This window comes from Cutaneotrichosporon cavernicola, assembly GCF_030864355.1.
Source record: "Cutaneotrichosporon cavernicola HIS019 DNA, chromosome: 6".
Taxonomy (NCBI): domain Eukaryota; kingdom Fungi; phylum Basidiomycota; class Tremellomycetes; order Trichosporonales; family Trichosporonaceae; genus Cutaneotrichosporon; species Cutaneotrichosporon cavernicola.
In genome coordinates this window covers 1,062,064-1,074,668 of record NC_083398.1, presented here as the reverse complement: position 1 = coordinate 1,074,668, position 12,605 = coordinate 1,062,064, and the positions used below count along the sequence as shown (strand labels likewise).

General features: G+C 57.6%; 4 protein-coding genes across 4 annotated transcripts; 3 read left to right on the top strand and 1 right to left on the bottom strand.

The window, feature by feature from the left end:
* Nucleotides 1–1,790: 1,790 nt before the first annotated feature.
* Nucleotides 1,791–3,786, top strand: HRT2 (uncharacterized protein; the record flags this gene model as incomplete). Its single annotated transcript, XM_060602874.1, has 9 exons — nt 1,791–1,835; nt 1,916–1,963; nt 2,041–2,074; nt 2,121–2,173; nt 2,278–2,487; nt 2,537–2,677; nt 2,718–2,856; nt 2,917–3,505; nt 3,543–3,786. 9 exons carry the CDS (start codon nt 1,791–1,793, stop codon nt 3,784–3,786), a joined length of 1,503 nt encoding a protein of 500 aa, XP_060459225.1.
* A 352-nt stretch (nt 3,787–4,138) lies between these two features.
* On the top strand, nt 4,139–5,396 carry CcaverHIS019_0604180 (uncharacterized protein; the record flags this gene model as incomplete). Its single annotated transcript, XM_060602873.1, has 3 exons — nt 4,139–4,305; nt 4,358–4,517; nt 4,557–5,396. 3 exons carry the CDS (start codon nt 4,139–4,141, stop codon nt 5,394–5,396), a joined length of 1,167 nt encoding a protein of 388 aa, XP_060459224.1.
* Nucleotides 5,397–6,499: 1,103 nt separating this feature from the next.
* Nucleotides 6,500–8,179, top strand: CcaverHIS019_0604170 (uncharacterized protein; the record flags this gene model as incomplete). Its single annotated transcript, XM_060602872.1, has 3 exons — nt 6,500–6,791; nt 6,832–7,904; nt 7,937–8,179. 3 exons carry the CDS (start codon nt 6,500–6,502, stop codon nt 8,177–8,179), a joined length of 1,608 nt encoding a protein of 535 aa, XP_060459223.1.
* Nucleotides 8,180–8,867: 688 nt separating this feature from the next.
* CcaverHIS019_0604160 (uncharacterized protein) lies at nt 8,868–10,290 on the bottom strand (the record flags this gene model as incomplete). Its single annotated transcript, XM_060602871.1, has 2 exons — nt 8,868–10,006; nt 10,155–10,290. 2 exons carry the CDS (start codon nt 10,288–10,290, stop codon nt 8,868–8,870), a joined length of 1,275 nt encoding a protein of 424 aa, XP_060459222.1.
* Between the last annotated feature and the right edge of the window lie 2,315 nt (nt 10,291–12,605).

The window sequence follows — 12,605 nt, the reverse complement described above, 5'->3', positions numbered from 1 at the left end:
GATGTTGGTGCCTGGCCGGTGGAGGCAAGCTGCAGTTGTGAGGAAGGTGGAGGTGTGGCGACATTGAGCGTCTGACTTGGCTGGATCACAGATCCCTCCATCTTGTGCCTTGTCTATTGCCACTCGCACTAACGGCGAAAGCAAGAGGAAGCTGACAAACAAGCTGGAAGCCACGCTCAGCAACAAGGGCACCAAACAACGGCTCCCAAGGGGTCTGACACGGCCATGCTCGTTGGGTCCATCTGACAGGGAGGATCGCGATGGGCCACCGAGTGCTTCAGTTACTCCGCTGCAGCATCCGGTTAGGGTACGCTTTAGCTTCTATGGAGCGGACGCGAGTGCGAACAACTGCGAACGAGTGAGCCAGCAAATCGTATCTCGCTACGACGCTCGGCAGCGGAGCAGCTTCTTGTCGCCCACCCACAGACCGCCGAGATCTGAAAGAAGTGGCGGAGGGCTCGCCGGATCCAAACGACATGCGGCCTGGCGGCTTGGCAGGAGAAGAATGGGCGTACGGACACACCATGCCGCTCTCCCAGGGTGGGTGAAAGTTGTTCTTGGCGTGTGGTATCGGAGCTCCGCAGCAGTCCCCCAGAACTGCGGCTGACTCTCAGCCACCGACGCGCTACCGTACGAGCCCCCTGAGATGCCAGTCTGGCACCAACCCCATCTCAACCTGCTACTGCGTACTGGCAGAAGGGTCAGCGGGAATATCCTAATCAGCAGGAATGAGGCGAGCGCACGAGCTTGCCGTCAGAAGAGGTAGAGCGGTGCGGAGACGACTCTGAGGCAGCAGATGCGGTTGGCTGATATTTGCAAGAGAGTGGGGGAAAGAGCGCACGGTTGGACCGACCCTTTACGCCGCATGCATCATTCTGGGGCGCCGATAACTGATATCGCAGGCAATATGGCCAAACCTACAACCGCCACATCCAGGGGGTTTGCACAATCGCCTGATCCTATTGGTCAGAACCGAATCTGGAGAGACTGATCTGCCAAGACGTGACTTCTTATTCTCATTATCAATTCTCAAGGTTTGCGACTCTGCGTCCGGTCATGCATTGCAACAGCGAGACGAGATGGGATTTATCGGGATGAGAATAACGATGGCACCGAGGCAATATTGGGGCAGGATGCCAAAGACGGGCCGAGACAATTGCGTATGGGGGATGCTGGGATTGCTGATCTTATCGTTGAGGATGCGAGGCCCCGATCATACCCAGAAAGACGGCCAGGTGGCAAGGAATCCCTGACGGCGTGGAGTGTATAGGAGCAAAACCCATTGACACGCTGGCCGGTTGAACCATGAGTCAAGCAGTGCGGTCAACGTGGCGGGGTATGTGACAAGAGTCAGGCTCTAGGCTTGTCACCCCCCCCCGCCGCGCCCGCCGGCCCTTGGGACCTTTGCCCTTAGACCATTCACTGAGAGGATGGGTAGTTGTCAGGCCCGAGGATCAGAGGATCCCCAGCTGGGCTAGGAGAGGTGTCAGTTTCAGGCTCTGCTCGTTGTCTCTTTGGTTGACCTTTTCCTGAGCGATGCGCGTCATAGCATTTGGTTCGAAAGACCAAAGATGGGAACCCCATCACATCTTGGGGATTGCGGAGCGTGGAGCTTGCGTCTCTTGGACAACATACCACCCTACAGCAATCGACAGTAGTGTCGGTTGCCTTGTCAATTGTTTCTACCCTTGTTAAAGAGCACCGTCCTCACACTTTTCTTCTTTCCTCTTTATCTCTGCTTCTCCAACCCTATCCTCTAACCTCCACCTACGCCCTCCAATCAACTCACCATGGCTGGCATCGACCCCGCGACCGGAAAGGTCTCAAAGACGACCGTAAGTACTCACCTTGCCTCAGAGTCATTAGGACCATACCCTCTTCCCGCAACCTCGTCATGAGCGTACTCACCCATCAGCTCAACCTCGGCAACCTGCCTCCTCGGAAAGGATCCGTTGCGCCTGTTGTAAGTGGACCTGCTCGCTGATCAACGCCTCGGCGCTTGCGATCACCTCTCCATCTTCTACCGTGCTAACGTCGTAGGCCTTCCCCCGCACTCCAACTCGTGTAAACCCCAGTGAGTGTGCCAAGCTCCCTTCCGTCTGTTTCGACTGACGGAGCAGACCAGCCCCCTTGGCCTGCTTTCCGTGGTTACCATGAGTACTCATTCGCCCATGTGAGTGATCACGAAGAAGGTGTTAGCCACGCAGATCAGTTGGCATCGTTATGTTGGTGCCAGACTGTTGTGGCGCAGACCTGATCGCCGGCTGACGTTATCAGGCTGTCATGGGTGTCCGTCTCCCCACGATTCTCCACAAGGCGATCCAGGATGTCTACCTCACCTTGAATGCCGAGTACGAGGAGGAGCGCATCACAGACCTCCTCAAGTGTGTCGATAGAATGGAGGTTCTCATGGACGACCTCCAGGGCAATGCCAAACTCCGCCCCATCATTGACGACGGCGCTGGTGACGTCGCACTCTGGAACAAGGTATGTCTCGAGTGCTTCATTGATCATCAAGGCTTGTCTAATAGTATAGGAAATCTCCAAGTACTTCAAGGGCAAGGACTTTATGAACGCGCCGTGGCTCTTCGCCGAGGCGTACAAGTACCGCCGCCTCCGCGAGTGCTTTTCGCTCAGCAAGTTCTGGGTGGAGTACGATGTCTTCTTCCGCCAGAAGGTAAGGGAGCCAGCCATACAGTGTGTTTGCTAACTGACAGTGCGATACCTTCAGCCGTTCGGCGGCGGCTGTCATGGAGCTTGCGTCGCGCTTCGCCGAGCCCGCCACTGTTGACAAGAGCCTGTCTCCCGAGGACCAGCGCACCAAGAATAAGCTCATCTTCCACGAGCTCGCTCAGAGTGAGTACACAGCCGGTGACATTCAGACTGCCATGCTGGCATTTTCATGCTGACATCGAGTCTGTCTGTGGGGCAACTCGACCGACCTGTCGCTCTTGATCGACATGACGGAAGACGACATCAAGGCGCTCCAGTCAACTGGTGGTGATCACCTCGCTGCCACCGAGAAGAACATTCTAGGTAACGATCTTAAGGTCCTTGGCGACCTTGTCACTGGCCTCAAGGGCGGTCGCATCGACTTCATCCTCGACAACGCCGGATTCGAGCTCTACACCGACCTCGTCTTTGCCGACTGGCTCATCCAGTCGGGCATCTGCCGGGAGGTCCACTTCCATGGCAAGATCCTCCCCTGGTTCGTCAGTGACGTCCGTCGCCAGGACTGGAACTGGATCCTCAACCAGTGTGTCTACGGCCACCTCTTCCAGTCGGAGGACCAGAAGAACGACGTCAGCGAGGAGGACGTGGCTCTTCTCCGGATCCTCGGCAAGCGCTGGAAGCAGTTCGAGGCCGAGGGCAAGTTCCAGTACCACCAGCACCCCTTCTGGTGCACTGGCTTCACCTTCTGGCACCTGAACTCTGAGGCGCCCGACCTCTGGGACACTCTATGCGAGTCGGACCTTGTCATCTTCAAGGGTGACCTCAACCACCGGTGCGTACAACTCTTATCCGGTTTGCTGACTGTGCAGCAAGCTCACTTACGACTGCCACGCGCCGGCCTCCACGCCGTTCGCACAGGCCATTGGGCCCCTTGCCAGTGAGCCTGGAGCGCCACCCATCTGCTCTCTCCGTACAATCAAGTCGGATGTCGTTGTCGGCCTGCCTGAGGGTGTTGCCGAGCACCTCGACGAGACGGAGACTGAGAACTGGAAGATCTCGGGCAAGTATGCCGTCGTTCTCCTGTCGCGTGGTGACAAGGGTGTCAAGATCTAACAAGGACGTCAAGATTGGAGGAAAATGCCCCAACGAGTCGCAAAGACTCTGGGTCAGCGAGCTTTGTAGTATTACCACGTATGCCAAGTAGTATTTCTTACTCGGCGGGAGGTGCTTGAGGGGCGGGCAGTAATGCTTGTGGACGAGGCAGAGTGCAAGTTGGACTTCCACCTTTGTTCCCATGTGCGGCTCAGTCGGAGAAAGCCGGCTCCACCTCCACCAGCCCCTCCACTTTCCACAAGACGTGATGGTAGAAGTTCACCTCCTCCCATTCCTTATGAGCCTTATGCGTGGGTGTCTCCGCGCCCTAACCCCTGCCCATGTGCGGTCTCCATTTCTCGCTTCCCGGTTCATGAGCTCCACCGCCCCACGCGGGCGCGAACGCAAGCTCCCCGCCACCTTCTACCGCGGTGGGACATCGAAAGCGCTCCTGATCAAGCGCGAGGATCTCCCTCCCCACGGGCCGAAGCGCGACTCGATCCTCCTCTCGGCGATGGGCAGCCCAGATCCCAACGGACGGTGAGGCCAAGTTGCGGTGATACGACTCATCTGGACTAACCACTGACATTAGGCAACTAGATGGCATGGGCGGTGGGTACTCGAGCGTGTCCAAGGTCGCGATCGTCGGCGTCTCGGCTCACGATGGCGCGGACGTCGACTACGAGTTCGCACAGGTGCTCGTCGAGAAACCCGGAGTCGACTATGGGAGCAACTGCGGTAACATGCTCGCGGTATGTCACCTCCTAGTTTGTAGATGGGGCTGACGGCAGGCGGTGGGTCCTTTTGCGCTCGAGAACGGTCTCGTCAGTCCACACGATGAGGACGGACTCAACCTCGTGCGGATTTACAACACAAACACGCGCAAGGTCATCCACGCGCGCTTCCCTATCTTTCCTGGATCGCGGGAAGCAGACCTCGATGGCGACTACGCGATCGACGGAGTGAGCGGCACGCACGCACGCATCACGCTCGACTTCCTCGCTCCCGAGGGGTCGCGGACAGGTCGTCTCCTCCCCACCTCCAATGTCGTGGACACACTCTCCATTCCTGAGGAGGTTACGGTGTCACTGATGGACTGCGGCAACCCGTGCGTGTTTGTGCGCGCCTCGGATATGGGGATTAAGCCGACGATCCTGCCGTCCGAGTTCACAGCATCCATGCTCGCCCGGCTAGACGCGCTCCGCAACGCCGCCGCGGTTAAAATGGGCCTGGTCCAGAATCTGGAGGAGGCGGCGGCAAAAAAAGCTGTGCCAAAGGTCTGCATCGTGAGCCCCAAGCAAACGCACACGGTTCTTTCGGGCGCTACTGTCTCCGAGGAAATGGTTGACGTGGTCGTGCGCTGCATCAGCTCGGGGGACCCGCACCGCGCCCTCCCGATCACCGCATCGCTGTGTACCGCCGCGGCGGCACATGTACCGGGGACGGTGGTGCATGATGTCCTTAACGGTGACCGGGTTGCGGACGGGATCGCGATCGGGCACGCGTCGGGGACTATTGCCGTCGACGCTGATGTGGTGACGGGCGAGGATGGCGAATTGCATGTGCCGACGGCACGGGTGTTCCGCACCGCACGTAAACTGTTCGAGGGCAACGTGTTCTACCGCGAGTAGCGAGGTAGGTTGGGCGGCCAGACCACATAGCCCAAGGTGTACCGGCGTAGGGTGAGATGAGCGATGCTAGCTCGTTGGGCACCGTCTGCCGCGGCCATGGACTTGGTCGCACCGCATCCTAGCGTGGATCATATCGAGGCCAGCGTGGCCAACATGACCAGGCGACCCTTTCGGTTCTGTAAATCGTGGGAGGCTGCAACACGAGGAGAGCTGTTGAAGTAGGAGGAGAGCCGGGCTTATCTCACCTCAGGCCTGGCTCTTCTCACCCCTCGTCACTGCACCAGAGCATAGACCTGGCCCCACTCTCCTCAGGTCCCTTGTACGAATCCACTGCATCTCGGGCCCTGGTATGTGTGTACAGAACGCGTCGGGATGTCCGGCAGATCCGGCCCGACTTATCGCGGTGACGTTACCAAGGTGGCCCTGCTGCATGGCGATGACGAGCACGCATAGGTCACATATGAAATGCAACACATGGCGTTGTGGGACCGCGGTAGCGCTGTCGGTCCTCAGATCCTCGTCAAACGGCCAGTCCAGTGCAGCAGGTCTCACAGCGCCTCGCACACAGCGACATCCAGACCCTTGACAAGTGCAACAGATGCTGGCACATGCCACCTCAACCAGGGCCACACGGGCGCATGGCGACGATGGTCGTCATTGATCCAGTCATCCACAGTCGGCTGAACTCATTTAGAGTGCCTTGTAACAGGGGTCTCGGTCCCGGCGGCGGACAAGTTGTGGGTGCAGTTGCAGGTGCGGGAACAGAATGGACATGCCCGAGGCCTGAAGACGAGCAAAGATGTGGCCAAGGGGCCAAAAGATACGGTGAGGGCTGGGAACGGAGGGGTGGGAGGGAAAAGTCAACAGGGCGTAAATCCACGGCTAATGTGGGTTGCCCAGGTGAAATGATGTGATACGTCATACATTCAGTTCATTTACCTTGTTTGAGGGCAAGACCCACACCTGGACTCACCCCAAGACACACCCCACCACTCCCTAAGATACCCCGATCGGCTTGTAGGAGAGAAAGCAAGCATCAGAGCATAAGAATGGAGCACGAGAAAAGCCCCATCCCTACTCCCATCTCCCCTCCCCAACGCACCATGGACACCGACACCGACACTAGGAATACGTTCGACAAGGACCGGGATAAGGAGGGATGGCAGGACGCGCAGGACGCACACGACGCGCAGCGCGTATACGATGTGCCGGTACTTGACGAGAAGGCGACGTTACCGACGGGCACCTTCGACCCGGTCTACGAGGCCAAGGCACGTGTACTGAACCGCGCGATCCAGGACATCGGTATGGGTTGGTACCAGTGGCAGCTGTTTGTGGTTGTCGGCTTCGGTTGGGCCGCAGACAACATGTGGCCAATCGTGACGTCGTTGATTCGTAAGTCTTGGTGATCTTTGATCCATGGTGTTGACACCAGTACCGCCCGTCGCGCTCGAGTTCAACGTCTCCCGCCCGCCGCTCCTCACCCTCGCCCAGAATATCGGGCTGCTGGTTGGCGCCATGTTCTGGGGCTTTGGATGTGACCTCTTCGGTCGTAAGTGGGGATTCAACCTCACGCTGGGCATTACTGCCGTGTTCGGCATGATCTCGGCGTCGTCCCCCACGTTTGCTGCAGTGGGCACCTTTGCTGCTCTGTGGAGCTTTGGAGTTGGCGGAAACTTACCCGTCGACTCTGCCGTGTTCCTCGAATTCCTTCCTGCCAACAAACAATGGCTACTCTCGGTCCTCTCCGTCGGCTGGGCATTTGCCCAAGTTCTAGCAGCGGGGGTAGCTTGGCCCCTCATCGGAACAATGACATGCTCAAAGGGCGAGCCGTGCACGCGGAAAGCCAACATGGGCTGGCGCTATTTCGTGATCACGATGGGTGCGGTTGCGCTGCTCATGTTTGTGTGCCGTTTCTTCTTCTTCACCATTTACGAGAGCCCGAAATACCTCATGGGTAAAGGACGGGACGAGGACGCCGTGCGTGTTGTGCAAGAAGTTGCTCGGCGGAATGGCACAACCTCGAGCCTGACGATTGACGACCTCAAAGCCTGCGAGCCGGCCGGATACGAGGCGCAGACGGACGCGCGGGCGGCCCTTAAGCGCAAACTCGAGAGTCTAGATGGTAAACACGTTCGCCAACTGTTCAAAACTCCAAAGCTCGCATTCTCGACCACCCTCCTCATCGTAATCTGGGCGTTTATCGGCCTTGCGTATCCGCTGTATAACGCCTTCCTGCCGTATATCCAGGAAAACAATAGTCGTCTCAAAGCAGACATGGCCAACCAGGGAGACACGACGTACACGACGTATCGGAACATGCTCATCATCGCGTCGTTGGGCGTACCCGGCGCAATCATTGGTGGGCTGCTGACCGAAACGCGCGCAGGCCGACGCGGCGTACTTGGTCTCGCGACGGCTTTGGTCGGAGTATTCCTCTTCGCCTCGACCACCGCTACAACAGTCAACACCCTCCTCGCCTGGAACTGCATGTACAACTTCTTCTCCGTAAGTCTTTGGTGAGATATTGCTGATAAAAGTCCGTCATGTACGCCGTTTTGTATGCGTACACTCCTGAGCTGTTCCCCACCGCCTCACGGGGAACCGGCAACGCGCTTACCGCGAGCGCAAACCGCATCTTCGGCGTCATGGCACCCATCATTGGCATGTTTGCCGACCTCTCAACCCCCGTGCCCGTATACGTCTCGGGCGCGCTATTCATCGTCGCCGGCTGCCTTGTCTTTATCCTCCCCTACGAGTCGCGGGGTACTGCCGCTCTGTGATCATCTCAACTTTGCAACTCTACACGACTGCTTCCGACTTCATCCGCTTGCCCGACAATCTCGTAAGAGACGCCCCCGCCCGGGCGTCATCTGTACTTGTAGCCTAGTTCAGTTGAAAATTGCCTGCGGGCTGTTCGTCTCGGTCCTATCATACTAACGTGCTGACTGCTGACTGGCCTTGACACAACTGTAAGTGAGCTTGATGCATTCATGGTCGTCCAACTTGTATCCCCCTGCCCCCTGCGTGTCAGTCAGGCTGTAGTCAGGAACATGATCAAATGGCACTTGCTAGTGTTTGGAACACCTTGGCCAAGTTTCATTTAGAGTGCATATTCCAATACGAGCCTGTTGCTGTTGAGTGCTTCTTGGATAAAGCGAGACCTAACAGATGTCGTCGCGCCATCAGTTTGGCATACTGGCGTGACAGAGGGACCCTAACAAACCTGTCCGATGTGGCAGTGAGTCCATCACACCCAGTCTGTTGTCTGACTTGGGCATCCCCGCCGACGTGGTACACTACACTCAACCCCGCAGACAGGACGAGATAAGGCACTTCCGTGGAGATGCATACGCTATATAGGCGTGAATAAGGGCTAAGTTGGTGAGGTTGGTGGCAATGGAGCCGATGCTGCTCAATGGCATGATATCTGCTAAATGTCCGGGTTGTGCCCCATAATATCGTCTATGCTTAGAGGAGCATGGCGGCAGCGACACCGGCGAGGACAAAGATGCCGGCGGCCGAGTTGCGCGTGCTCGAGCTCTTCTTGGAGGTGTCCGCCGAGCTCGCGGACGCAGCGGCCGAGCCAGTCATGGTCGAGCCAGGCGAGTTGCCCTCGCCACTGGCGACTGGGCCACCTTCGCGCTGGCCAGAGGTGTACTGGTTGAAGTCGGGGTACGTCTCGTTGGCCTCGGCGTAGGGAGTGGTCCAGTTCATGGCCGAGGCGATGGGGACGATATACTTGAAGTTGGCCTCGATGTTAGGGTACTGGTCGATCATGTGCTGCATCGTCTTGTTGTTGATCTCGTGGTTGAGGACGATGGCGCCGTAAGTGCTGTAGTTGCCGGCCTTGGCCTGGTCGAACACCTTCTGGTAGTTGGCAACGACAGTCTCCGAGGTGACGTTGTTCGTGCCCTCCATCCAGTCAAAGGTGTCGTCGGACCAGAGAACGTTCGTAAGGTTCAGGAAGCCAGCGATGACACGGATGCGGTTGTCGACATCGCCGTAAGGCGGGCGCCAGCACTTGGGAGTGACGCCAGTGACGGCCTTGATCGCCTCACGGGTGTAGTAGAGTTCGGCAAAGGCGCCCTCGTTGGTGAGGGTCGTCATGGCCGAGTGCGACCAGGTGTGGATGCAGAGCTCGTGGCCGTCCTGCTTGGCACGCAGGGCCTGGAGGGGCCAGTTCATGACGTTGGAGCCAATGAAGAACATGGTCGCCTGCTGCTTTTTCTCAGCCATGAAGTTGTAGAGCGCATTGTGCGAGCAGTTGGGTCCGTCGTCGAAGCCAAAGCCCCAGGTGTTGGGCTCTGGGAGGCGCCAGATGTCGGCCGGGATAGTCGTGTCCTTGGGCTCGGTGCAACGCGTCTTGGTCCACCAGCAGTCGGGGTCCGCGGCGTTGTCGTACTGGTACCCCGAGAAGTCGCCCTGGGTGCCGACCTTGACCTGGACATTGCCAACCTTCTGGCCCAGGGTCTGGTTGAGCTGCGAAAAGAGCTGCTGCGCGGCCGTGTCCGAGGGAAGGATGGTCGCGGGTGCCCAGTTGGTGGGGAACTGGGTGAGGATGTCCGCGACCGGGGGGTAGTTGTATGAGGTGCATTGGGCCGTCACATCTGCTGTCAGCCGCATTCTAGGGCGTTGTTGGTACTTGGGCGCTGCCGCAACAGGTGCTACACGCGACAGGTGCTACGCGTGACCTGTGACCGGATATACCACACCTTACCACACCGGACATCACACACACATCATTGAATCACTCACCGAGTGCTTTGGGGTCGTACTCGCGCTTGGCGTGGGGGTTACCCATGCCAAGGTTGCGGGCACCGATGTGGTGGCCACCGCAGCCAATGGCGCCGGCCGAGACCGTCGTGGCCGCGAGGAGGAGGGCGGCGAACATGTAGGTGGGCGTAAGTGAAGGAATGAGAGTGAGAGAACTCGAGGTCCGAGTCCTAGTTAAGAAAAAAGTATTTGAAGGTAATAGGAAGCAGCGATCTGGCAACCTAGAGAATACTGAAACAGAAAGTGTGGAGATGAGAGACAATTAACAAGTGAGATGAAGTTGGCTGCGCGAAACAGACAGAACAATCATACTGGTTACAGCGTCCGGCGTACGTGGGCGACGTTGTCTTCCCTTTCCTACTAAGCTACTAGAGCTTTAGAGCTGTCGTTCACTTGTCGTCACGTCGGGCTGAGAGGGGAGGGGAGGGAAGAAACGGGGATGGACAGGGGCTGGGAGGGAGGGTGGTGGATTTCAGGGTCAAGGGCTGTAGGGTAAAAAAGTGCCATGGTTGGGTTAGAAGACACTCAACACACAATGCTGGGGAAAAATATTGACCCTGAAACTAGACTGGGGTGATGAGACCATGCTAAGAGGGCGAGAGCGCTCAAAATAAGCAGCCAAGTTCTTTACTTGGCTGACGCTATCTCTACTGCCACCCCCGCCATCTTGGAGCTGACAACGGTATGCTGCGGCGCCTAGTTAACGTGGCTGGGTATGGCTTGACGTTGTTGACTTTGCCACCTTGTCAGTGTTATGTCATGGTAGTGATCGGCACTCACGGTGTGCTGCGGATGCACAGCCCCGGAACCTTGGCAGATTAGCTGGCAGGCAACGTCACACATGGCACATGGATCATGGGTTCGGTAGGATCAGTGGGATCAGTGGGAAGCGGGCCAGGTACAACCGAGCTTGTTGACGCGTCCACAAGCCGCACGACGCGCTTGCCCTGCTCCCTACTCCCTTTCCAATCGAAATCACACCTCACCACATCCGTACTCTAACCAATCCACTCCAGAAGCCACCTCTCCTGTCCTGAATTGGGCGGCTTCCTTTTCCTGGCGGTACTAAACTCGGCAGACGACCAGTCCAAGATAGACTAGGAGACCACCAAAATCCCGCTATCCGGGGTACAGGGCCAGTCCGACGATACGCACCCCCTGTGCGTGCGTGCTCGGCGTTTTTTGGGTGCTATTCCTCACCTTGTTTCGGGACAATCGACAGGTATTGCTCGGCTGCGTCGTCTCGCTCGCGAGTGTGAGCTGATGCGCATAGCGTACTATTGTATCCTCTACTCAAAACCACGTGTACCACCAAGCCAAGGTCCGCGCCAAAGAGGCGAGGTGGGGAGGTCCGTGTCCGAGTGTTCAAGTTTCTGTCAGTCACCGCGGATCGTGCGTTGCAATGGGGCGGTGACAACCTCCAGATCAGATCCCCACTAGGGTGAAGGACCTTGTGTGCTCATGCATTATGTCATCTGCGTCTGATCGCCGTACCACTACGGTCCTGCCATTGGCTTGGCCGATTGATCAGTGCAGCTTCGCATCTCTCATGGCATTCAACCTCACACACCTCGCACTCGCACACTGTGTACTCTTGGCTTTGGCGGATCTGACACATTGCATGGGCCAGTCTTCTTGGCAGCTTGGCAGCTTGGCAGACATGGCGGTGGCTATCACGGTCATTGTTGTGCTTGGCATGATTCTGTACATTGTATGCACTGTGTTCCTTCTTCCTTTTCTCACTGAATTACTCTGCTCGTCGCAATGGCATGTCCTGACGTAGGTAATCACTACTCTTCTGTCACTCTCGGCTTGTCCAGCGCGATTGTTTCAAGCTAGTAGGGGCGCATTGATATAGACCTAGGGCCTAGCTGGCCCCGCTGTCCATGCCACCACTAGGGACCGGGGGAGCCTCTACCATGATCTACCACGCTACCACAGCACACGACCCTTATGGACAGTGGAGGACACGCTCTGCGACTCGGGCGAACACGGTCACCCCGTCACGGATCGTGGAGCGGCCACATGGCACTTACACGCAGCGCAGCTTACAGCTTACAGACGGCCCTCCCCACATGTTTGAGGCCACGATGGGAGCTTTCTTCCATCTCATACTTCCATGCCATACATGCCATCGAACGAGAGTGCGACGATCTATGCTCCAACTCGGGGTGCAATTAAGATGGCGCATGCTGGGGCGCGGGAGGGAGCTTGGGGAGGAACAGGGGATCGTTGGTCGTCCGTGCTATGCCTGGATTCCGGCGCCACTCTCTTGGCCGCCACAGTGTGTGTCCAATGCAGCGTGGGAGAACGTCGACCCTCTATACTCCTCCAGGAAATTTGTTCGTGGCGGCTGCGTCTGATGATCTGACGAGTGTTAGTGACGCCTGCCCTGGCTGTCGTAGCTACGTGCTACACGCTGCTGCACTTCTG